Source organism: Hylobates moloch, unplaced genomic scaffold (genome assembly GCF_009828535.3).
Source record: "Hylobates moloch isolate HMO894 unplaced genomic scaffold, HMol_V3 SCAFFOLD_19, whole genome shotgun sequence".
Classification (NCBI taxonomy): domain Eukaryota; kingdom Metazoa; phylum Chordata; class Mammalia; order Primates; family Hylobatidae; genus Hylobates; species Hylobates moloch.
This window is the reverse complement of record NW_026652294.1, coordinates 59,500,578-59,527,331: the sequence shown is the minus strand read 5'-3', so window position 1 is coordinate 59,527,331 and position 26,754 is coordinate 59,500,578. Positions and strand designations below refer to the sequence as shown.

The window sequence follows — 26,754 nt, the reverse complement described above, 5'->3', positions numbered from 1 at the left end:
CTGTAAATAAAGTTTTGAATTTTTTCAGAAAATTTGTATAAACATTCCTGATTTTGCCTCTTGGCCCACAAAAGCTAAAATATTCACTATCTAACTTCTTACAGAGAGAGTGTTCCAACCCCAGTTGTAGAAAGTCAGCAAGGTAGATTCAGACAGGAGCAAAGCTTATTGTCATTCTTAAGAACAGTGGGGTGGGAAGCTGCTCCTTGCCTTCCCAGTAAGAAGTCAGAACTCTAAAGGGGAGGATGGAAACATGGCCAGACAAAAAAGAGGTGGGAGCTATTGGAAGTCAAAGCAAAGCCTGCATGCCATCCATTGCCATTGACAGAGAACATCACACAGTCCTTACAGAGGAAATATAGTGCTGGACACCAGCCTTCTCTTGATGGCTGCCTAAACATTATCCATAAATCTTTCAGCAGAAGAATGCCTGTTCATGCCCCCCTGCCATTCAAACTGCCCTTGTGGGTGGCCACCTTGTCAACAATCATGGTACTCCCCACTTCTTCCATCCATGCCCTCAATAGAGGGTAGGGATCTTGAAAGATGAAGATGGTGTGGCAAAATAGCCTCAACAATGATATATCTAAAGATCAGTGCCAGACAGTAGGAACAACCTCCCCTCACCTAGTTACACTTACTGTCCATCTTTTGTTACATCCAGCCAACCTTACCCTGACCCATCTGATATGGTTTCGTTCTGTGTCCCCACCCAAATCTAATCTTGAATTCTACTCCCATAATTCCCACATGTTGTGGGAGGGACCCAGTGGGAGATAATTTGAATCATGGGGGCGGTTTCCCCCATACTGTTCTTATGGTAGAGAATAAGTCTCATGAGATCTGATGGTTTTATCTTCATTTTTCTCTCTTGCCACCTGCCATGTAAGAAGGGTCTTTCACCTCCCACCATGATTCTGAGACCTCCCCAGCCATGTGGAACTGTAAGTCCAATTAAACTGCTTTATCTTCCCAGTCTCAGATATGTCTTTATCAGCAGCATGAAAATGGACTAATACAGTAAACTGGTACCAGCAGAGTGGGGTGCTGCTGAAAAGTTACTCAAAAATGAGGAAGCAACTTTGGAACTGGGTAATAGGCAGAGGTTGGAACAGTTTGGAGGACTCCAAAGAAGACAGGAAAATGTGAGAAAGTTTGGAACTTCCTAGAGACTTGTTGAGTGGCTTCACCCAAAATGCTGACAGCAATATGGACAATAAAGTCCAGGCTGAGGTGGTCTCAGATGGAGATGAGGAACTTGTTGGGAATGGAATCCAAGGGGATTCTTGTTATGTTTTAGCAAAGAGACTGGAGGCATTTTGCCCCATCCTAGAGATCTATAGAAGTTTGAACTTGAGGGAGATGATGTAGGGTATCTGGCAGAAGAAACTTCTAAGCAGCAAAGCATTTAACAGGTGACTTGGGTGCTGTTAAAGGCATTCAGTTTTATAAGGGAAGCAGAGCACAAAAATTTGGAAAATTTGCATCCTGACAATGCAATAGAAAAGAAAAACCTTCTCAGCAAACTAACACAAGAACAGAAAACCAAACACTGCATGTTCTCACTCATAAGTGGGAGTTGAACAATGAGAACACATGGACACAGGGAGGGGAACATCACATACCGGGGCCTGTTGGGGGGTGGGGGACTAGGGGAGGGAGAGCATTAGGAGAAATACCTAATGTAGATGACGGGTTGATGGGTGCAGCAAACCACCATGGCACATGTATACCCATGTAACAAACCTGCACATTCTGCACATGTGCCACAGAACTTAAAGTATAATAAAAAAAAAAAAGAAAGAAAGAAAGAAAAACCTGTTTTCGGGAGGGACAGCATTAGGAGATATACCTAATGCTAAATTACAAGTTAATGGGTGCAGGAAATCAACATGGCACATGGATACATATGTAACAAACCTGCACATTGTGCACATGTACCCTAAAACCTAAAGTATAATAAAAAAAAAAAAGAAAAACCTGTTTTCTGAGGAGAAATTCAAGCTGGCTGCAGAAATTTGCGTAAGTGACAAGTAGCCAAATGTTAATCCCCAAGACAATGGGGAAAATGTCTCCTGGGCATGTCAGAAATCTTCACAGCAGCCCCTCCCATCACAGGCCCGCAGGCCTAGGAGAAAATGGTTTCCAGGGTCCCCATTCTGTGTCGTCTAGGGACTTGGTGATCTGCATCCCAGCTGCTCCAGCCATGGCTGAAAGGGGCCAACATAGAGCTTGGGCCATGGCTTCAGAGGATGCAAGCCCCAAGCCTTGGCAGCTTCTGCATGATGTTAAGCCTGTGAGTGCACAGAAGTCAAGAATTGAGCTTTGGGAATCTCCACCTAGATTTCAGAGGATATATGGAAATGCCTGGATGTCCAAGCAGAAGTTTGCTGCAGGGGTGGGATGCTCATGGAGAACTTCTGCTAGGGCAATGTGGAAGGGAAATGTCCCCACTGGGGCACCACCTAGTGGAGCTGTGAGAAGAGGGCCACCATCCTCCAGACCCCAAAATGGTAGATCCACCAACAGATTGCACTGTGTGCCTGGTAAAGCCACAGACACTCATTGCCAGCCCATGAAAACATCCAGAAGGGAGGCTGTACCCTGGAAAGCCACAGGGGAGGAACTGTCCAAGACCATGGGAATTCACCTCTTGCTTCAGCGTGACCTGGATGTGAGACATGGAGTCAAAGGAGATCATTTTGGAGCTTTAAGATTTGACTACCCTGCTGGATTTCAGATTTGCATGGGGCCTGTAACCCCTTTGTTTTGGCCAATTTCTCCCATTTGGAACGGCTGTATTTACCCAGTACCTATACCTGCATTGTATCTAGGAAGTAACTAGCTTGCTTTTGATTTTACAGGTTCATAGGTGGAAGGGACTTGCCTTGTCTCAGATGAGATTTTGGACTGTGGACTTTTGGGTTAATGCTGAATTGACTTAAGACTTTGGGGGGACTGTTGGGAAGGCATGATTGTTTGTGAAATGTGAGGACATGAGATTTGGAGGGACCGGGGTGAAACTATATGGTTTGGCTCTGTGTCCCCACCCAAATCTCATCTTGAATTGTACTCCCATAATTCCCACGTTGTGGGAGGGACCCAGTGGGAGATAATTTGAATCATGGCAGCAGATTACCCCATACTGTTCTCATGGTAGTGAGTAAGTCTCACAAGTTCTGATGGATTTATCAGGGGTTTCCGCTTTTGCATCTTCCTCATTTTTTTCTCTTGCTGCTGCCATGTAAGAAGTGCCTTTCACCTTCTGCCATGATTCTGAGGCCTCCCCAGCCATGTGGAACTGAAAGTCCAATTAAACCTCTTTTCCTTCCAAGTCTCAGGTATGTCTTTATCAGCAGTATGAAAATTGACTAATACACCGTCTAAACCTCCCCAACCCTGGTATCAAAATTTCCTCCCCTAGAACTATTTACTGTAACTTGCTATCAAGTTACATCAAACCGTTATGGGTACTTTTCTATAAGCTCTCTCATCTAACTCTTACAACTGACATAAATCTATCATGCCCATGTTACAAATCAGAACACTGAAGCCAGGAGGTAAACTCATTCAATGAGTACTAGATCTGGGATTCAGATTCAGATGGTCTCAAGCTTTTCCACCCAAAAAGGACAAAGAATAAGAATAAATGGCTGTGTATGTGCAGCCGGCCCTTGTGAGGGAGCAGGTTGAGGCAAAGCCTTTAAAAAAAAAAAGTAAAATGGTAACTTGAATATCTTTGAGACCACTATAAACAGTATTTTATCTTAAAATTTTCATTTACTTCTTAATATGGACATCTTTGTTTAATATTTTCCCTAAAATTTTTTTGTAAAATTAATACTCAGTGGTGGGGCACAATTTTTATTCTGTGGCCTTATAACTCACCCAACCCCAAACTTATTGCTGTATACCACCTGAAAAGCAACTCTTTACAGAACATTGTTTAAAGTGGTGAGATCACACCACTGCGCTCCAGCCTGGGCAACAGAGCAAGACCCTGCCTCAAAAGAAAAAAAAGAAAAGAAAATATTAGCAAACTGAAACCAGCAACATATGAAAAGGATTAAATACCATGACCAAGAGGGGTTTATCCCAAGAATACGAGGTGGTTTTAATATTGAAAAACCAACTGTGGTTAAACATTATTGCTGTTGCACTGCTTTATTTAATGCACTGTGGAACAAAATAAGGGTATTGTTGGGATGTGATTATGATAACTCTAGGCTTTTAGCTCTCCTCAAAGTTTGAGGTTAAAAAATGTTAAAAGATGTGAGTTAAAGTTTATGTGTATGATGTGATTTAGCTATGCAGAAAATATTTAAGTTGGATGTACCTGTTTTATGTACATCTACTGTACTTAGTCCCTCAAGTTTAGTCCTTAATAGTTTCTCAGTGTTCAGGTTACCTTGAGAAAGACCATGCTTAGATAACTGATTTCTCCTTTGAGAAATTTTAGTATGGTTTGAAGAAATCAAGTGATAAAGGAGTATGCTGAATATGCAATAATTTACTTCTACCAAGTGCTGCATTTTAAGAACCTAGATGATTTGGGACGCCGAGGCGGGCGGATCACGAGGTCAGGAGATCGAGACCATCCTGGCTAACACGGTGAAACCCCGTCTCTACTAAAAATACAAAAAAATTAGCCGGGCGTGGTGGCGGGCGCCTGTAGTCCCAGCTACTCGGAGAGGCTGAGGCAGGAGAATGGCGTGAACCCGGGAGGCGGAGCTTGCAGTGAGCCGAGATCGCGCCACTGCACTCCAGCCTGGGTGACAGAGCGAGACTCCGTCTCAAAAAAAAAAAAAAAAAAAAAAAAAAACTAGATGAAACAAGTAGTTGGTTGGCTTCATTATGTTTTACGTCTTTGAAAGAGATGCAGGTCTTGGAATTCGCATTTTTTTTTAGACAAAGTCTCGTTCTTGTCCCTCAGGCTGCAGTGTGATGAGGCCATCTCAGCTCACTGCAACCTCCACCTCCCAGGTTCAAGCGATTCTCCTGCCTCAGCCTCCCAAGTAGCTGGGATTACAGGAACCTGCCACCACACCCGGCTAATTTTTGTATTTTTAGTAGAGACAGGGTTTCACCATGTTGGCCAGGCTGGTCTTTAACTCCTGACCTCAGGTGATCTGCCTGCCTTGGCCTCCCAAAGTGCTGGGATTACAGGTGTGAGCCACTGCACCTGGCCTGGAATTCACTTTTTAAATGTTATGTTCCAACCTTATATGTTCCAAGGCACAGTGCACTGTGAATCTCTTAATTAAAAATAAAAAACTGTAGGTGCTTTTATTTATAATTTGAATGATTTATAAGATGCTAAATGAATTGTTTTTGTACTTAACTGTTGTAATCCAAAGGATAAGGGTACAGTTTACATGCTTTTCCAAAAATTTTGTTAAGAAATAGCAAATGAATGGTTTAGGATTTCAAATACTGACACCCTCCTGAGACATGAGCATTTGGGGAAGTCAAGCATCTAATACGACTCATTTAGCATGGGTGAAATTTGATTAAAGATGTTAGAAAATTTTTTAAAAAAGAAAAAGGGCTGAGCACAGTGTCTCTGGGAGGCTGAGGCATGTGGATCACTTGAGGCCAGGAGTTTGAGACCAGACTGGCTGACATTAAAAAACCCCGCCTCTACAAAAATACAAAAAAATTAGCCAAGCATAGTGGCACGCACCTGTAATCCTAGCTACTTGGGAGGCTGAGGCATGAAAATCACTTGAACCCAGGAGGCGGAGGTTGCAGTGAGCCAAGATGGCGCCACTGCACTCCAGCCTGGGCAACAGAGTGAGATTGTTTCTCCAAAAAAAAAAAGAGAGAGAGAGAGAGAGAAAGAAAGAGGACATAAAACTATATATTATATGATTCCACTTATATGAAGTTTCTCAAGAAGGTAAATCTATATAGACAGAAGCATACCAGCAGTTGCCTGGGTCTCAGGGTAGAAGCAGAGATCAAATGCAAACAGGGACAAGAGAACTTTTGGGGATGGTGGAAATACTCTAAAAGTGAGTGGTGGTAACAGAACTATATACTTACATACAATAAATGAATTTTATAGAATTAAAATTATACCTCAATAAAGCATTAAAAAAAATCTTGCAAAAATTCCCTTTCAGAATAAAGGGCATCCAAATTGGGAAAAAAAAAAAAACTCAAATTATCCTTGTTTGCAGATGATATGTTCTTATATTTGGAAAAACCTAAAAAACTGTTAGAACTGATCAACAAATTCAGTAACATTGCAGGATACAAAATCAACATAAAAAAATCAGGAGCACTTCTACATGCCAACAGTGAACAATCTGAAAAAAAAATAAAAAGTAATCCCATTTACAAGAGACACAAATAAAATTAAACACCTAGGAATTTAGTTAACCAGGGAAGTGAAAGATCTCTACAACGAAAACTATAAAACACTGATGAAAGAAACTGAAGAGAACACGAAAAAATGGAAAAATATTTCATGTACATGGATTGGAAAAATCAATTTTGTTAAAATTTCCATGCTACCCAAAGCAATCTACAGATTTAATGAAATCCTTATGAAAGTACCAATGACATCCTGCACAGAAATAGAAAAAAAATCCTAAAATGTATATGGAACCACAAAAGATTGAGAATAGCCAAAGCTATCCTGAGCAAAAAAAACAAAATTGGAGGAATCACATTACCTGACCTCCAGTTATACTACAGAGTTATGGTAACCAAAACAGCATGGTACTGGCATAAAAACAGACACACAGACCAATAGAACAGAAGAGAAAATGCAGAAACAAATCCAGACATCTACAGTTAACTCATTTCAACACAGGTGCCAAGAACATTCATGGGGTAAAAACAGTCTCTTCAATAAATAGTGCTGGAAAAACTGAATATCCATATGCAGAAGAAGGAAACTAGACCCCTATCTCTTGCCATATACAAAAATAAAGTCAAAATGGATTGAAGACTTAAATCTAAGACCTGAAACCATGAAACTATTACAAGAAAACATTGGAAAACTCTCCAGAACATTGGTCTGGACAAAAACTTCTTGAGTAATACGCCACAAGCACAGGCAACCAAAGCAAAAATGGACACATGGGATCACATCAAGTCAAAAAGCTTCTGCACAGCAATAGAAACAATCAACAAATCAAAGAGACAACCCAACGAATGGGAGATAATATTTGCAAACTACCCATCTGATAAAAATTTAATCCGAATATATAAGGAGCTCAAACAACTCTATGGGAAAAAAAATCTAATCATCTAAATTTTTTAATGGGCAAAAGATCTCAATAGACATTTCTCAAAAGACGACATACAAATGGCAAACAGGCATATAAAAAGGTGCTCAAAATCATGGATCATCAGAGAAACGCAAATCAAAACAACGAGATATCATGTCACCCCAGTTAAAATGGCTTTTATCCAAATGATGGGCAATAACGAATGCTGGCAAGGATGTGGGGAAAAGGGAACCCCTGTACACTGTTGGTGGAAATGTAAAGTATTACAACCACTATGGGGAACAGTTTGGAAGTTCCTTAAAAAGCTAAAAATGGTACTATCATATGATTCAGCAATCCCACTGCTGGGTATATACCCAAAAGAAAGGGAATCAGTATATCAAAGAGATAGCTGCACTCCTATGTTTGTTGCAGCACTGTTCACAATAGCCAAGATTTGGAAGCAATCTAAGTGTCTATTAACAGATAAATAGATACAGAAAATGTGGGCTGGATGCAGTGGCTTGTACCTGTAATCCCAGCACTTTGGGAGGCCTAGGCAGGCGGATCACCTGACGTCAGGAGTTCGAGACCAGCCTGACCAACATGGAGAAACCCCGTCCCTACTAAGAATACAAAATTAGTCAGGCATGGTGGTGCATGCCTGTAATCCCGGCTACTCGGGAGGCTGAGGCAGGAGAACTGCTTGAACTCGGGAGGTGGAGGTTGCGGTGAGCTGAGATCATGCCACGGCACTCCAGACTGGGCAACAAGAGCAAAACTCTGCCTCATAAAAAAGAAAAAGAAAGAAAGAAAGAAAGAAAGAAAGAAAGAAAGAAAGAAAGAAAGAAAGAAAGAAAGAAAGAAAGAAAGAAAGAAAGAAGGAAGGAAGGAAGGAAGGAAGGAAGGAAGGAAGGAAGGAAGGAAGGAAAGAAAGAAAAAAAAAAAAAATATGGCCAGGTGCAGTGGCTGATGCCTATAATACCAGCACTTTGTGAGGCCAAGGCGGGATGATCACTTGAACCCAGGAGTTTGAGACCAGCCTGGGAAATATAGCAAAACCCTGTCTCTACAAAAAATACAAAAATTAGTCAGGCATGGTGGTACACACCTGTAGTCCCAGCTACTCAGGAGGCTGAGGTGGGAAGATCACTTGAACCTGAGAGGCAGAGGTTGCAGTGAACCAAGACTGCACCACTACACTCCAGCCTGAGCAACAGAGCAAAACTCTGTCCCCCAAAAAAAGAAAATGTGGTACATATACACTATTCAGCCATAAAAAAAGAATGAGGTCCTGTCATTTGCAACAACATGGATGGAACTGGAGGTCATTATGTTAAGTGAAATAAGCCAGGCACAGAAAGACAAACTTCGCATGTTCTCACTTATTTGTGGGAGCTGAAAATTAAAACAATTGAACTCATAGACACAGAGAGCAGAAGAATGGTTACCAGAGGCTGGGAAGGATAACAGGGGGGTTAAGGGGGAGGTGGAGATGGTTAATGGGTACAAAAAGTAGTTAGAATGAATAAGACCTAGTAGGGGCCAGTCATGGTGGCTCACACCTGTAATCTCAGCACTTTGGGAGGCCAAGGCGGGCAGATCACTTGAGCCCAGGAATTCGAGAGTAATCTGGGCAACATAGTGGGATCTCACCTCTACAAAAAACACAAAAATTAGCCAGGCATGGTGGTGCATAACTGTAGTCCCAGCTACTCAGGGGCACTGATGTGGGAGGATTGCTTGAGCCCAGGAGGTGGAAGCTGCGGTGAGCAGTGATCACAACACTGCACTCCAGCCTGGGCCACAGAGTAAGACCCTGTCTCAAAAAAAAAAAAAAAAGACCTAGTATTTGATAGTACAACAGGGTAATTATAGTCGATAATTTCATTGTACATTCAAAAATAACTAAAAGAGTATAATTGGGCCTGGCACAGTGACTCACGCCGATACTTCCAGCAGTTTGGGAGGCTGAGGCAGGCGGATCACCTGAGATCGGGAGTTCGAGGCCAGCCTGGCCAACATGGTGAAACCCTGTCTCTACTAAAAATGCAAAAATTAGCCAGGCTTGGTGGTGGGTGCCTGTAATACCAGCTACTTGGGAGGCTGAGGCAGGAGAATCACTTGAACCCGGGAGGGAGAGGCTGCAGTGTGTCACGCCACTGCACTCCAGCCTGGGCAAAATGGAGTGAGACTCTGTCTTAAAAAAAAAAAATTGGATTGTTTGCAACACAAAGGATAAATGCTTGAGGGGATGCATACCCCATTTACCATGATGTGATTATTATGCCTTGCATGCCTGTATCAAATATCTCATGTATCTCATAAATATATACACCTACTATGTACCCACAAAAATTAAAAACAAAAAAACTTTTCAATTCCCTTTCGGTATTACTTACTATCAAATTATCATTATTCCATTTGAGCATTTTAGATTAAGACCTCTCCTATTCCCAAGTAAGCTGGCAGATTGAACACACATATTTATCTTTCTCCAGAATCCCACAAACATGAGAGAAATAGGATGAGATGGCAAGAACAAAAATGGGGTAAGAGATCATAAAATCAAAATTTTTGGAAGCAGGAATGCACAAGCAAGAATGGTAACTGACTTAGCTGACTCAAGAAAGCTGAATCCTTAGCCAGTAGTAGGGAAAGCCAAGGAGCAACATTTTTACCACAGAACCTGCAAATGGTTCCAGAATCAGCAGCATCAGTGAGAGCAGAGACTGCACTAAAGAGGAGGGATTGTTTGAAGAGCTCTTTAAGATGCAATTAGACTTACAGATCCCCTCACAATTTCACATAGCTGGGCGATTGCCCATCTCTCAACTAAGACTAGCAGTTTTTATTCCCTGCAAAGAGTAAAACAGGGGGTCTCTGGACTAGGGAAACACCAGAGACACTGAGGACTGGAGTACCATACCGTAAACAAGACTTAAGTAGGCCTATAAACTGAATATTAGCAACCTAGCTTGCTTCTCCCACTTAGCAACCAGAATGCTATTAATCAGGCTTATACTCACCCCATTCCAGAAGAAGAATCCTGGGAGAATCTAACCATCCAAAGAGAACAGGTCTAAAGGTGGCAGGTGGCAAGACTTTCTTCAAAGAAATGGCCCAGTCACTTCAATGAACCTGATAGTCTTCAATGCTACCCATGGGTTTTTAAATAACTTTAAATAGGAGCAGACAACCAATGATCACTGAACAAATGAGGAAAGTTTCTAACATGAAAATGCTCTGTGATTTCCATAAACTACAGCAAAGGCCATTTTTGAACTTCTTTTACTGCCGGGCGCGGTGGCTCATCAACATGGAGAAACCCCGTCTCTACCAAAAATACAAAAGCAGCCGGGCCTGGTGGCGCATGCCTGTAACCCCAGCTGCTCCAGAAGGCTGAGGCAGGAGAATCACTTGAACCTGGGAGGCGGAGGTTGCGGTGAGCAGAGATTGCGCCCTTGCACCTGGGCAACAAGAGTGAAACTCCGTCTCAAAAAAAAAAAAAAAAAAAAAATGGAGAACATACATACAAACAAAAGAAACTGGGAAGAAACCAAGACTAAACGGGATAAAAACTTTTTCCTAATGTTACTATTATCCTGAGAGAGATAAAAGAAGATATTTAATCCAAGAAAATAATTTTATGTTTTTAAAAAGAACAATTAGAACAGCCTGTGGAAATTAAAAATATGATATTAAAATTTAAAACTCCAAAGAGTTGGAAAATTAAGATGAGAAAAATCTCCTGGAAAGTAGAACAAAAAGACAGAAATAGAAAATAAGAAAGGGTTACCAAAAAAATATTTAAAAATTAGGCAGGCCAGGTGCGGTGGCTCACACCTGTAATCCCAGCACTTTGGGAGGCCGAGGTGGGCGGATCACCTGAGGTCGGGAGTTTGAGATCAGCCTGACCAACATGGAGAAAGGAGAAACCCCATCTCTACTAAAAATACAAAATTAGCCAGACAAGGTGGCACATGCCTGTAATCCCAGCTACTTGGGAGGCTGAGGCAGAAGGATAGCTTGAACCCGGCAAGCGGAGGTTGTGGTGAGCTGAGATCACGCCATTGCACTCCAGCCTGGGCAACAAGAGCAAAACTTCCTCTCAGAAAAAAAAAAAAAAAAAAAAAAAATTAGGCATAGTGGCACACGCCTGTAATCCTAGCTACTTGGGAGGCTGGCATGTGAGGATCCCTTGAGCCGAGGAGGTGGAGGCTGCAGTGAGCTATGATCTCACCACTGCACTCCAGCCTGGTTGACAGAGAAAGACCCTGTCTCTAAAAATAAATTTAAAAATTTTTTTAAAAAAGAAAAGAAGGCCAGGCGCGGTGCCGCATGCCTGTAACCCCAGCACTTTGGGAAGCTGAGGCAGGCAGATCACTTAAGACCAGGTGTTTGAGACCAGCCTGGCCAACATGGTGAAACCCCCTCTCAACTAAAAATACACAAATTAGCCAGGCGTGGTGGCAGGCATCTGTAATCCCAGCTACTCGGGAAGCTGAGCCAGGAGAATGGCTTGAACCTGGGAGGCGGAGGTTGCAGTAAGCCGAGATAGTGCCACTGCACTCCAGCCTAGGCTACTGAGCAAGACTCCATCTCAAAACAAAAACAAAAATAAAACTTAGCCAGGCATGGTGGTGGAGGCCTGTAGTCTCAGCTACTTGCGAGGCTGAGGCAGGAGAATCTCTTGAACCCGGCAGGTGGAGGTTGCAGTGAGCCAAGATCGTGCAACTACACTCTAGCATGGGCAACAGAGTGAGACTCTGTCTCCAAAAAAAAAAAAAAAAATACATTAGAGGAGACTCCATAAAATGCGATATCCAGACCTTAGGAGTATTCACATGACAGAATAGAGAAAATACATCATCAAACAATTCAAGAACATTGTTTGGAATTCAAGGGCATGGTTTCCAAATTAAAAGACACATGGGAGGGTCCAGTACAATGCAAATTTGGGCTCAACAATGCCAATTATCATGAAGTTTCAGAACATCATGAAGTTTCTTATTCTAGAATAAGAAAAATTTGAATATGTTTTTAGAGAGGAAAGAATAGATCAAAACCAAGAAGCAGGCATCAGACTACTGGCTGCTAAGACGACAGAGCAACAGAGCAATGCCTCCAAGACTCTGAGGAAAAATTATGTCCAACCAATCAAGTGTGAGGGTAAAAACAAAGAAATTTTCAGACATCCAATGTCTTGAAATTTTTATTCTCCTCATACTTTTTATCTGGAAGCTATTGGAACATGTGTTCCACCAAATGAGCCAAAAATGAGAAGATGTGAAATCAGGAAAAAGAATACCCAACTCGAAAGGATGGGGAAGGGAAATCCCAGAATGGTGGTGAAAGGCGATCAGATAAGAAGGCTCCAGAAGAGATATCACCAAGGAGATGAAATTGAATACATTGAGAGGAGATTTTCCACATACTATAATGGAATTTCACTCTATGATTTCCATAAACCACAGCAAAGGCCATTTTTGAACTTCTTTTACTGCACACGTTAACAGTAGGAATTGAAATATGTTTTGAATAAATGAAAGAATGGAATACCTGAATTTGTACAGTACAGTATACAGTACAGTATACCAGGCACGGTGGCTCACGCCTATAATCCCACACTTTGGGAGGCCGAGGCAGGTGGCTCGCTTGAGGTCAGGAGTTCCACACCAGCCTGGCCAACATAGTGAAACCCCGTCTCTACTAAAAATACAAAAATTAGCCGGGCGTGGTGGCAGGTGCCCACAATCCCAGCTCTTTGGGGGTTGAGGCAGGAGAATCGCTTGAACCCAGGAGGCAGAGGTTGCAGTGAGCTGAGATCGCGCCACTGCACTCCAGCCTGGGCAACAGAGTGAGACTCCGTCTCAAAAGAAAAAAAAAGGACTTTAAGGTAGATACAGAGGCTTCAGTATCCTAATGACTCTCATTCATTCTATATGAATGATACTGGACGACACTGATTCACTCATCTACTTGAAAACCAAGAGCAGAATCATATTATGCTTTGAGAGGGGCACAGAGTGGCCTATTGTTAGGCAAATAGACCGCAGTGAGACTGTCTAAAACCAAATTCCATTTCATCATTTAGTATCTGTGTAACTTGGTCAAGTGACTTAACCTCTCTAACCTTTGGTTCCCTCACTTGAAAATAGGGTTATTAATTCACAAGGTTACTGTGAGGATGGAACTAATGCATGGGATTCCATATTATCGTTTCCTCGAGCTTTGGAATTCTAATTATAAATTCTAAAGTCTGAGATTACGGAAAAGCAGATGTGAGAAAGGAATTAAAAGCACCAACTGGACGCCAGGATGTCTCCTAGGAGGGACTTGCTATTACCTAGCTGCGCAGCAACGGGCAATCGCTTATCTACAAGTCTCACTTTCCGCATCTGCACAGTCTCCATCTGCCCTGCCCTTTTACTCACTGGGCCAGGGAAGCTGGGGAGGCCTAAGCGGACTGGGAAGTTAGGCTTTCCCTCCACTTCACCAGTCGGCATCCCTGCGGAAATCGGCCCGGCACACCTCGCTCCTAAAGCCAGTTGCGGTGGTGGTGGTGGTGGGTGGGGCTTTTTTTGGCCACGAGAGGGCAGCATTTCCCCCGGCCAAGCATACACGTACCCCTAGCAACCGCAAACCCAGCTACAACAGAACAAAAGACCGAAGTCCTTGAGCTTCCCTTCCATCTTAGGGCTCACACTGCCCCGGTTAGGTTTCATTAGAGCAGCAGCTTTTCAAGGCTCGTCGGGCAGGGAGGGCGGAGCGAGGGCGCTCTCGCGAGATCGCCGCCGGAAGTGGGTGGTGGCGGGGACGCAGCGGCTCCCTCTCCGGAAGGCGAGCTTATCTTCCGAGCCGTTGCCACTGACAGCCGCAGGCGCTCCCATCTGAGGAAGAGCCACCCCCGCCGCGGCCTCTCCAGCCCCGGGTTCGCGCTCTCGACTCTCCTGCCTGCCCAGCTGCGCGGCGGAGCGGAGCGAGGCGCGGCCTGCGAGTCGCCGGCAGCCCCCGACCCCTACCTCGGCGCTGCGTGTAGGCCGCGCCCTCAGGCCCAGTCCGCGGCGGCCCCGGCGGGTGATGCCAAATACAGCCATGAAGAAAAAGGTGCTGCTGATGGGGAAAAGCGGGTCGGGGAAGACCAGCATGAGGTCGATTATCTTCGCCAATTACATTGCTCGCGACACCCGGCGCCTGGGGGCCACCATTGACGTGGAGCACTCCCACGTCCGATTCCTGGGGAACCTGGTGCTGAACCTGTGGGACTGTGGCGGTCAGGACACCTTCATGGAAAATTACTTCACCAGCCAGCGAGACAATATCTTCCGTAACGTGGAAGTTTTGATTTACGTGTTTGACGTGGAGAGCCGCGAACTGGAAAAGGACATGCATTATTACCAGTCGTGTCTGGAGGCCATCCTCCAGAACTCTCCTGACGCCAAAATCTTCTGCCTGGTGCACAAAATGGATCTGGTTCAGGAGGATCAGCGTGACCTGATTTTTAAAGAACGAGAGGAAGACCTGAGACGTCTGTCTCGCCCGCTGGAGTGTGCTTGTTTTCGAACGTCCATCTGGGATGAGACGCTCTACAAAGCCTGGTCCAGCATCGTCTACCAGCTGATTCCCAACGTTCAGCAGCTGGAGATGAACCTCAGGAATTTTGCCCAAATCATTGAGGCCGATGAAGTTCTGCTGTTCGAAAGAGCTACGTTCTTGGTTATTTCCCACTACCAGTGCAAAGAGCAGCGCGACGTCCACCGGTTTGAGAAGATCAGCAACATCATCAAACAGTTCAAGCTGAGCTGCAGTAAATTGGCCGCTTCCTTCCAGAGCATGGAAGTTAGGAATTCCAACTTCGCTGCTTTCATCGACATCTTCACCTCAAACACGTACGTGATGGTGGTCATGTCAGATCCGTCGATCCCTTCTGCGGCCACTCTGATCAACATTCGCAATGCCCGGAAACACTTTGAGAAGCTGGAGAGAGTGGATGGCCCCAAGCACAGTCTCCTTATGCGTTGAATATTGCCAAATGCTCTTTCTGAAAATGCTGAATTGCCTTTTTTTGTTTGCATCCTTTATTTTTAATATTCATAATGTCGTGTGCTTAAAAGTGGGCTTTGAAGTGTGTGCTGCTTACTCCTTTCATCTTTCTCCCCGCTTCCCCAGTCTTTAAACATTGGACGCTGTTTACTCAGCTACCCAGTAGAGCTTGAAGCTGGCCTTTCTGAGAAGTTGGTATGGTGTAACACTAAAGTAGGTGGTTCGTGTGTGGTCTCATTACCTGGTTATAATAGATATGCACATCAAAGTCTTTACCAGTATCTTCCTGTATTCCGTATCAGATTGCAAAGATGGAATGTTACTATTTTATCAGCAAGGTATTAAAATGCATTTATAAATTCTTCTTGGCCTCATTCATGAATAAACATGTTAGCAATTTAAAGCATGGCCTTATTTGAAATAACTTGAAAGCGCTTAATACGTAAATCTAAAGATTCTGACTGCCCACAAGTATTGCTTGACTGGCAAATTTTATTCTGTGAATTTAGCCCCCAGCACTTTAGTGATGTTTGGTAACAGCTGTAGAAGTGCTTATGCTATGGTCTCAAACTAGACCACCTGAGGTAGTATTCTGGTCCCTTCACTTACTAGCTCTGTGAAATACTTAGCTAATACTTAATTAGCCAATTAAGTATTATTTGGGCAAATACTTAATTTCATTACACTTGTTTCCTCATTGGTAAAATGTGGGTCAGAATATTACTTTATAGCCAGGCGTGGTGGCTCACACCTGTAATTCCAGCACTTTGGGAGGCTGAAGTGGGAGGATCACCTCAGACCAAGAATTCGAGACCAGCCTGGGCAATATAGTGAGACCTTGTCTCTACAAAAAAAAGTTGCTTTTCATTAGCTAGGCATAGTGGTGCGTGCCTACAGTCCTAGCTACTTGGGAGGCTGAGGAAAGAGGATTGCTTGAGTCCAGGAGGTAGAAGCTGCAGTGAGGCATACTTGTGTCACTGCCCTCCAGCTTGGGTGACAAAGCAGGACCCTATCTCAAAAACAACAACAAGAAACCACTTGATAGGATGTTTAAAAGGATTAAATTCAACACGGTAAGTATTTAGGAACGGTGCCTAGGGCATAGCATATTCTATTAACTACCATTACCACCTACTGAGCCATTCTTCCCCAAATTACTGGATATGAAACCTATTTGAATATTTGATCCCTTACTAAATGTCAGGCGTTCTTAAGCACTTGCCAATTTATCTTACTGAATCCTCACAACCTATGTGGTAGGTTACTTTGATCGCTGTTTTAACAGATGAGCAAACTATGACCTTATTAAGGTCATACAGCTAAACCCAGGCAATCTGACTACTGACTCTCCTAATCATTACACCCCATTACTTCCATTGAAAAAACTGTAAGAGTCATAGCTTTTTACTTATTTTTGGTTTTTTTTGTTTGTTTGGGATGGAGTCTTGCTGTGTTGCCCAGGCTTGAGTGCAATTGCACAATCTCACTGCAACCTCCGCCTCCCAGGTTCAAGCCATTCTCCTGCCTCAGCCTCCCAAGTAGCTGGGACTACAGGCATGCGCCACCACGCCCAGCTCATTTTTGGTATTTTTTAGTAGAGATGGGGTTTCACCATGTTGGCCAGGCTGGTCTCGAACTCCTGACCTCAAGTGATCTGCCCATCTCAGCCTCCCAGAGTGCTGAGATTACAGTCATAAGCCACGCACCCGGCAATTTTTTCTGTTCTTATAACTTGCACAGATCAGCACTGTGTGTCCTAGCTTTTTAAATGTAGATTATTCCTTCACATAATTCCAAATTTACATACTGAGTAAGCTGAAGCCCAGGAAGCTAAGTGACCTCCCTCAAGGAATAGGGTTTCACTCATTTTGGGCAAGATCACTTTCCCATTTGTGTTTCTCTAGAAATTGGATAATACTGAACCAGATTCTTAGAATGACCTACTTTTAAGGAAGGATTCTGAGGTTCCTAATTTGGATTGGCAATGTGGTGTGGTAAAATGGGCAAACAGATGCAAAATGTCCCATTCCAGTTCCAGCAATAGCTACCTTAAGGATTGTTTGAAAAGAAATTAAGTATTTTAGAGCCAAGAGACCTGTGATCAACTGTAAGCCTTTCATTTTACACCCGAGGTGCTATCTTTGTATGGACAGTAAATATAAGTGATAGGGCTTTAGAATTTCTAAGGCTTTATAAAATTATTTAATATTTATTAAACCCTTTCTGGCAGCAGATGTGGATGACACTACTCATGAAGAGTGAGAAGCTATTCAGGTGTAATTTATAAAAATTACCTAATTAGAGCCATTGGCAATACATCAGTATAAAGACTCCAGATGAGAAAACTGACAGTATAGATATAACTTTAAAAATTCATTTTAAAATACTATATACTGTAAATCTAGTAATTAAAATGGAAGTAACAAAATATGTTTACCTGAGTCACTGAACTTATCCATTTGTTGATCAGGTTATTAATATACCTTTACATGTGATCATCTTACGATTTGCAGGGGCATACTTCTTTTTGATATTATATAGGAAATTCCAGAGCTAGACAGTATAAAGTATTTATTGAAAACAACAGTATTTAAAACATTTACAAAGAGTCCCATAGAGGATTCTCAAATATTTTAAACTTAGGATGCAGACTGCTATTCATAATGCATAAAGAAAAAGGTGATCTCTAGAGCAACTATATATCTGCAATATAAAAGAAACATTTACTTCAATATCTTCATGTTGAGGAAAACGTCATTAAAGTTATTTTAATTTTAGTACACTCACAGTAGGAAGATAATAGTCTGCTTTTACACAGGTCTCCACAATTCCTGTTTTTTCTTTAGATAAATTTGACTTCATAGTCAAGAGACTCATGGTAAAGAAAAGGTTTCAAAATACTCGTATTTTTGTTTTCAGTTCAATTTCCCCCAAACGTTAAACTATTCTTTATTACACCTGATGACATTTTTCATGTTTAGCAACATTATATGGTTGTCCTCTTTAAACATTTAAAATAACTAGAACATTTTTTTTTTTTTTTTTGAGATGTAGTCTCGCTCTGTCGCCCAGGCTGGAGTGCAGTGGCGCGATCTCGGCTCACTGCAAGCTCCGCCTCCCGGGTTCACGCCATTCTCCTGCCTCAGCCTCCCGAGTAACTGGGACTACAGGCGCCCGCCTCTGCGCCCGGCTAATTTTTTTTTGTATTTTTAGTAGAGACGGGGTTTCACCGTGTTAGCCAGGATGGTCTCGATCTCCTGACCTCGTGATCCGCCCGCCTCGGCCTCCCAAAGTGCTGGGATTACAGGCGTGAGCCACCGCGCCCGGCCTAAAATAACTAGAACATTTTAGCATTATCTCAGGTTTCAAGCTGATGTAGAAGTCAGTTTATACACCTTTGTATCTTACAAATAGTGAATAAAAACAAAGTACATTCTATATAATGTCTGATATGAATGTAATGAGAAATACACTTATAGTAATAAATTAGCTCTCTTTACCATTTATTCCATGATATAGGAGGCAAACAAAACAATTCCAATACTTAAATATTGATAAAGATGACACATGGCCGTGGGGTATATGTATGTGTGTGAATACATACTCCCAACACACATTTACATAGGCGTATATGTATTTATGCATGTATGTATATATTGCTATAACTAGAGAGACCACATGCAACCATAAACAAAAAATAAAATCAATTCGTGGGATATTAAATGAATAAAAAGTTAAGATAAACCATAGGAGATTTCAGAGAAGGAGTAGGCACATGGATATAAAAAGTGTGGATTAAGACTTCAAGGTGGAAGTGAGATTTTTTTCTGAGGCTTAAAAGAGAGCTGTAATTGTGGTAAACTAGTAGAGGAAGGCAAGGTATTCCTGCTTCAGGAAAATTGTAAATCAAGACCTCTAAAGACCCATGCTCACTGAAGCATTTCAGTAAAAAAATGGGAGATTACAGCGGAAGGGGGAATAGAGGAAATCCGTTATAGGGGAACTTACATGCCTTTAAATTTGAACTCTATTTTAGAATTAAAAATGAACCATTAATGGAATTTTAGGCAAGGAAGTGACCCAATCAAAACAGTTCCTTAAGATCAAAAGGTAACTATGTAGGAGATATTGGATAGGGAAAAGGCTGAAGGCAAAAAGCTGCAATCACATTGGTTTAGGAGAAGAAAGTGACAGAACTGAGATACTTTTTGTTTATGGTACTGGCATATGAAGAACAAGAAAGAATGCCAAAAACTTTCAGCCTATCACAGGTATAACTCAACAACGTAATTTTTACAAATCCAAAATGTCTACAGACATTCTGCTCTTTTGATTCTCAGTAATTAAGGGTTTCTCAGACTTCAGTGGCAAACTTGAGCTTCCCTATCAATAGTTAACAATCTCTACCCAAGTATATATGCAACAATGTACCTGCTTCTTAGAAGTACCACAGGGTTAAATATGAATCTCTATTTCCTAGCAGCAGTTCTCAAACTCTTTCTCGAGCTTAAGAATTACCAGGGAAGCACGTTTAAAATATAATTAAATGAAATAATACACATTAAGTGTCTAGCAATGGCCTTGGCACTTCTGCAGATGCTGATACGATAGCATTACATGCTAAGATTTTCAGATACTGAGTTTTCTTAAAGCAGGCTAAAGGTTTCCCCATCGACCTGCATAGTCCCTGATTTGTTTTATTAACTAATAAAAGAAAACAGCAACTTAGGAGAAGATTTTTTCTTCCTCCTTTTCCATTGCAAAGAAAGTAGTTACGTGTGCTTTCTTTTGTCTTTTCTCACAAAAAGATGGGTCTTCACACTGGGACAGGACAAACAACTTAGAGAAAGGCAGCCCAAGATAAATGAAGAGAGAGAACTATTAAGCCATCTACTTCCATAAATTTCCCCTCCACCTTCTTTCCTTGCCCGTTTTTTGGGGACTGGTGGACAAGATTTTGATGGTTGTGAGATGGGGTCTACAAAGGGTATTGTAGGTGCCTGTTCCAGTGCCTGTTCCATTCCTCCTGGTTCACAGAGGGCAATAGTGCCTGTTCCATTCCTCCTGGTTCACAGAGGGCAATAGTTCACAGAGGGCAAGAGATGCTAGACACAAATCTTTTTCTAGGCAGGGCACCTGAAGGAGTGAGGCAGGAGACTACAAGCATGACAAGTTATTTAACCCCAAGTTCAGTTTTCTCAAGTTACTGTGAGGCTATTCTGTAGGGACTGGGGAATTTTGATGGTTGTTCCTTGTTCCTTTCCCCCAACAGTACCTCACAAAAAAACCCAACAACAAAACAGACTAATGAAAATTTTAATTTATATTTTTGTTAAAATATAAAAGTAGGATTAAATTATCAAAGTCTAAATTAGACTAAATATAAATGTTATGCAACCCACTGAATGGATTTATAGTTTGACAGTGTTCCTTGCAACTGTACTCATCTTCTTCCACCTTTTTCCTTTTCTTAAATCATTCTGCCCCAGTCTTCACTTAATCATCACATGCACTTTATTCCATCAAACATCACTTCTCAGGATCATTCTACTTGAAGAATCATTAAGCCTGTTTAGAGCTTTTCCAGTCTTAAAATTTGTCATCTTGACTACACATCCCAAGGTACTACTTTTCTCACTTTTTCTGGTTAGCCAGAATGTTCCATAAAGAAATAATAAAAGTTGTATAGTTCTCTAAGGTGAAAGATTAGTATATTCAATGGCTATTATATTAACCACTTAGTGAACATACAACAAAAACTACTCATCCTTATATTAATTGACTGAAGTTATAAGAAATTAGTTACACTACTACTTTGTCATTCACTTAATGCTTACAAGATTACTCAAGAAATCAAAATGGCTTCCCATTGCTCGACATTTGTTTTCCAAATACTTCACATTTCAATCTCATATACCTACAAAGAGAAAAAATCCAAACATACTTTCCTTACCTAAAAATATTAAAGAAGGCTAAAAGGCATTAGGAATTTTTTTTAAACCTTGAAAAACAGTGTTACACTTCCAACATGTATTTAAGTTATAATTCAGTTTCTATCCTGTGGCATAGCTTCAATTTAAGTGCACCATAGTTATATTAAATAGGTACGTCTTCATCTTGTCAAGTCAGACGGTGGTTCTTTTGCATCAAGGCTCTTATTCAAAATGTCTTCTTCTGCAAATTGATTTTTAAAAAAGTATAAGCAAACATTACAAAGAAAAATAAATAGAACAGATTCCAAGCAGTAGCAAATTTTAGTCAAGACAAAAAGGGTTCATAGCTTTGCAAATACTCGATTATGATCAATTATTATTCTCACCAAAGTACCCTCTTTCTCCAGAGATCAATACGTTCCTCCTAGAGTGCTTTTTTTTTTCTTTTTTCTGCGACAGGGTCTTGCTCTGTCACCCAGGCTGGAGTGCAGTGGCACGATCGCAGCTCACTTCAGCCTCAAACTCCCAGACCCAAGCAATCCTCCCACCTCAGCCTCCTGTGTACCTGGGACCACAGGCATGCGCCAACATGCCCAGCTAATTTTTTAATTTTTTGTACAGACATAGTCTCCCTGTGTTGCTGAGGCTGGTCTCGAACTCCTGGGTTCAAGCGATCGTCCCATCTCAGCCTCCAAAATGCTGGGATTGCAGGTGTGAGCCACTGTGCCCAGCCAAACACTTTTCAATGTAGCAGTGTATAACTATTATGGGCAAATTGGAGTACGTAATGAATCTGTATCACCAGATCCTTATCTCTCCTAATGAGCTACAAGAGCAATTTTTTTAACCTTTTATGAAGAAAACATTCAAACATACAAAAGCGAAGAGAACTATGATTAACTCAATGTATCCATCACCTAGCTTCAATAATTATTAATACTAACTGTTATGAACTGAATATCCCCAAAAACGTATGTTGAAGTTCTAACCCCAGTACCTCAGAACGTGACCTTATTTGGAAATATGGTCATTACAGATATAATTAGCTAAGTAAGATGAGGTCATACTGGAGTAGGGTGACCCATTAATTAGCTAATATGACTGTGTCCTTATAAGACACATACACACACAAGGGAAGAATGCCATGTGACAATGAAGGCAAAGATCAGAATTACACTGCCACAAGCCAAGGAATGCCTGGTGCTACCAGAGGCTAGAAGAGGCAAAGAAGGATCCTCTTCTAGTGGCTTCAGAGGGAACATGGCCCTGTCAACACCTTGATTTTGGACATCTAGCCTCTAGAACTTACTGTCTCCAGAAACAATAAATTTCTGCTATTCTAAGCCACCCACTTGATGGTGCTTTGTTATGGCAGCCCTAGGAAACTAATACACTGACCTGGCTTCTTTTATTTCTACATCCCATTCCCAGATACTACATCATTATAGTGATGATATTCAAAATTGGGTTTCTCAAGTTTTTAAAAACCACCTTCCACTGGGCAAGATTTTGATGACAATTACTTTTCAGTCATTTGTATCATAAACACTGTAAGCTTCAGATTGGGGGGGCTTTTTTTTCCCCACCCCTGTCTCAAATCAATTTTAACTGTATATACATAAACAGAGATTCTGAAAGGACCTTTCCATTGAGGGATCATTCCCCTCATCCTAAATGAAGGAAGGAGGAGCACATTAACAATAAAGGTCATGCAGCATTCATTGTGTACTGGTTTTATCAAAAGTTGAGAGAAAACTTCAGCAGGTGAATATGCATAGGTCTAGTTAAACCTTACCTTTTAAATTAGGTAGTTCTCCAAGACTACATGCTATTGTGGTTCTCAATCTTTGTTCCACCGGAGAAAACTTAATTAGTGGTGAAAGAGACCGTTTTCTTTCACCAATGGACAAGCGTAAAGATGGCTTTATATGCACAGTATGCAAATCACGGGTGTCCAAAAAGTTAAGCATATCATCTGTTTGTACATTTTGGGGAGTAGGGCTCAATTCTGGTTTGTGTCTTTCAGGTGTTTGGGAATTCGAGAGGTAAGATTCTTCCCTTTTCCTGGAAAGAGATTTCTTCAGAGCCTCATATCTACTGCGAAGAGCCTGTAAATTAAAGTCCGATTCTGGAGTAGTCTGTCTCCCTCCCACAATATCTTCTAGAAGAATGCCACCATGCATAGGACTATTTGGCTCCAGTTTAAAATTGGCCTCTGAACTACTGGAACTATTAAAACTTAGGTGACCAACTTCTTCCGGAAGAGTTTCGTGTAATATGCCAAAATCATTATCTTTAAAACTCTTAGAACTAATTCCACTTGATATCTGAAAAGAGTTCCACAACATAGTTTTATCTGTGGAAGGTTTGTTACAAGAAACTTCTAAGTGGTCCAATATTTTCATAAACTCCTCTTCACTGCCACCCATCACATCTATCCTATTGCCGACAGCAGGGGAGAATGTTTCCATTCGGCCAGTTTCTGAAAGCTTGGTGAAGGCTAAACATTCCAAATCTTGCTTGCCACTTACTTTCTTATTTAACAAATCTGACTGATTTTGTGTCGGTGATTCATCTATGTGACTGGTCAGCACATGTTTCTGAGGCACACACTCGCAATCTGAAACAACTTTCTCTTCAGTTGAATGAGACTGGCCAAAATCTGATATAGTGGTTTCTAAGAGAAAATCGGCCATGCTAAATTCTCTTTCATTGTGCAACACAGGTAATGATTCTGGCAATACTTCTCTATGTTCAGCATCCATTTGAATTGGTTCTGTAGTTCTGTTTTCTTCTGTTTCAATAGCTTTTCTCCATGAGCTCCTAATTTCAGTTACTAATTAAAGGGGAGAAAAACACAATTTACTAACATTCCCAAACATAAGAGCATGCAATGAATCATTTTATTTCTAACACTGAAGATAAAGCTCCTGACTCAGTATGTGTTCCATAAATATACTGGTTGGATGATAAGGCTCCACAATGTAACAAATCCCAACATCAAAGAACCCCACCTCCAACTGATCACACACAAATAAACACATATAAAGACAGTTGTTCCTGAAATGTGCATCCATTTTTACACAGCACATATGAATTACATGTATTAAAAAGGCCTTTTCTTGTCCATCTAAGCCATAGTTTGGCAAACATTTTCTATAAAGGCCAGATAGTAATATTTTAGGCTTTGCAGGCCATCCATTCTGCCAACTACTTAACTCTGCCATGACAGCATGAAAGTAGCCATAAACAATGTCAACAAATGAATATGCTTATGTTCAATACAATTTTATATACAAAAACACACAAGGTGGGGCAAAATTTGGTTCATAGGCTATAGTTTGCTGACCTAGGCTGTGGCTCAGTTCAAACTGAATTAAATCAGCAGCAAAACAGAAATTATTTAATTACTCAACCAAGATGATGTGCCTACCTAAGGACACCAATATGAGAACTTTGCCTACACAAATTACAGGTTATAGGAAAAAAGGTATTGGGCAATTTGACTAATTTAGGAGGGGTAAAGACCTCCACACATATGGTTTATGGCTGATGCTTCTGGTTGATGACTGGCAGAACATAGCCTATGTACTCTATAAATATGTGGATCACAGGTCAGACCAGGAGGCAAGAAAATTTTTTTTTTTTAATGCTTAAATAAGATCTTTCTAGATAAAAGCAAAGTAAAACAACAAAGACAAAATTGTACATTATCAAAATTTTGTATCTCTGTATACTGAGTACACTAAAGGCACAAAATACTGCTCAAAGACTGTTATGTGAGAATGTCCACACTTAGTATGTTGATTACAACAGCATAAATAAACAGCCATTGGCAACTAAGCTAAAAAGATCTGTCAGGCCATGGTTCTAACAGTGGTTATGCCGATGAAAGAAAAAAGTAACAGAAAACATTATTAACTTACTCAAGTTTTCTGGAGTACGAGGAATCTGATTCCTGGTTAAGAAGGGGTTAGAACCCAGAGAGTCAATTAGTTCCTCTAATTTTATTTCTTTTCCTTCAGAGAGCTGTGGTGAATCAGATAAAACTGCTCTGGCAACCTAAAACAGAAAAGAAAAAGTAAAGCAAAGATTACCAAGCCCATTGGTAGAATGCAACAAAACCCCTGATAAGGATAATAAGCACTTCACAGTCAGCAGCCCCTCCCATTGCAGACAACACAAAAATAAGCAACAAAGAAGTTCCCAAACAACTCTGTATAGACCATCTAGGTACAATCCTGTAAAGTGAAATGAAACACTAAAGCATTTCCTCATCTTAAGTGGATAGCCCATTATAAAGGAGAGAATAGATAAGAATCTTTACACTGGGAAGATTTAGAGGCAGTTCCAATTGTGCAGTGACCTAAGCTGCCGTCTGCCACAACTGTGAGCTTGACAGCTCTGTATTCGCTAAAATGACTAGTTTTAAAGGAAGCAGACTCTTCTCAATTATAATCAATTTGCACAGTAACAAGTCTATTAAGAAACAGAATCATTCTGACAACATACCTCTTCACCAGAAACCTCATTATCAGATCTTAATTACTGAAAAAAGCATAGGTACATTCTAAAACTAGAAAAGTATCCCAATATCAAAACAGTGCTCGCTATTAAATATCAATAAAACCAAAAAATAAAAAACATGCAAATTTAAAAGTCTGCCCCAGACATCACTAAAAAATAAACTTCTTGAAGCCATAATTAAATTGGCCCAAGAGGCCAGGCATGGTGGCTCATGCCTGTAATCCCAGCACTTTGGGAGGCCAAGACAGGCAGATCACTTCAGGTCAGGAGTTCAAGACCAGCCTGACCAACAACATGGAGAAACCCCATCTCTACTAAAAATACAAAATTAGCTGGGCATGGTGGCGCATGCCTGTAATTCCAGCTACTCGGTAGGCTGCAGCAGGAGAATCGCTTGAACCCAGGAGGCGGAGGCTGCAGTGAGCCAAGATCGTGCCATTGCACCCCAGCCTGGGCAACAAGTGCGAAACTCCGTCTCAAAAAAATAACATAAATAAAATTAAAAAATAAATAAATAAAATTGGCCCACGGAAAAAAAGGGCTTCTCCCTCATGAAAACAGAGTGCTGCTGGGAATTTAAATACTAAATACCCCCTGTCATAAACACTCTTAAAGAAAATTAATTTTACTTTCAGAGCTTCATGAAATTTTAAGACTTTCCTCTTCTATCTGATCCCATTGCTAATATAAATTCTTTTAATCAGAAAATGTGTTTTTCCTTTCAAAATTAGGAAAGTAAAAAAGACTAACCATCTTTAGTATAGAGTCAATGAAGAGAAACAATAGAACTTTAGAGATTTAAAAGTACTTAGGGACCATGAAACTAGACATCATGTTACAAACAAGAAAAATGACTGACACCCAGTCAGGCATGGTGGCTCATGCCTGTAATCCCAGCACTTTGGGAGGTCAAAGCTAGAGGATTACTTCAGGCTATGGGTTCAAGACCAGCCTGGGCAAAAGAGTGAGTCTCCAACTCTACGAAAAATAAAAAACTTAGCCAGGCAAAGTGGTGCACGGCTATAGTC

The 26,754-nt window shown here is 41.3% G+C and overlaps 2 protein-coding genes across 2 annotated transcripts in view; one reads left to right on the top strand and one right to left on the bottom strand.

Moving 5' to 3' along the window:
- Positions 1-14,028: 14,028 nt before the first annotated feature.
- On the top strand, positions 14,029-15,628 carry RRAGA (Ras related GTP binding A). The gene has a single exon (XM_032139395.2). It carries the CDS (start codon positions 14,304-14,306, stop codon positions 15,243-15,245), a length of 942 nt encoding a protein of 313 aa, XP_031995286.1. The 5' UTR covers positions 14,029-14,303; the 3' UTR covers positions 15,246-15,628.
- Positions 15,629-17,820: 2,192 nt separating this feature from the next.
- Positions 17,821-26,754, bottom strand: part of HAUS6 (HAUS augmin like complex subunit 6) — a 60,548-nt gene continuing 51,614 nt past the window's right edge. Inside the window, exons 14-16 of the mRNA XM_058431156.1 lie at positions 25,126-25,261; positions 22,995-24,035; positions 17,821-21,440 (exon numbers count right to left, since the gene is read on the bottom strand). Coding sequence (XP_058287139.1) covers positions 21,379-21,440; positions 22,995-24,035; positions 25,126-25,261 — 1,239 coding nt within the window. The 3' untranslated portion in view covers positions 17,821-21,378. The remainder of the gene's footprint in view (positions 21,441-22,994; positions 24,036-25,125; positions 25,262-26,754) is intronic.

Coding starts and splice junctions, on each gene's coding strand:
- RRAGA (XM_032139395.2), top strand. CDS start 14,304: ATGCCAAATACAGCCATGAAGAAAAAGGTGCTGCTGATGGGGAAAAGC.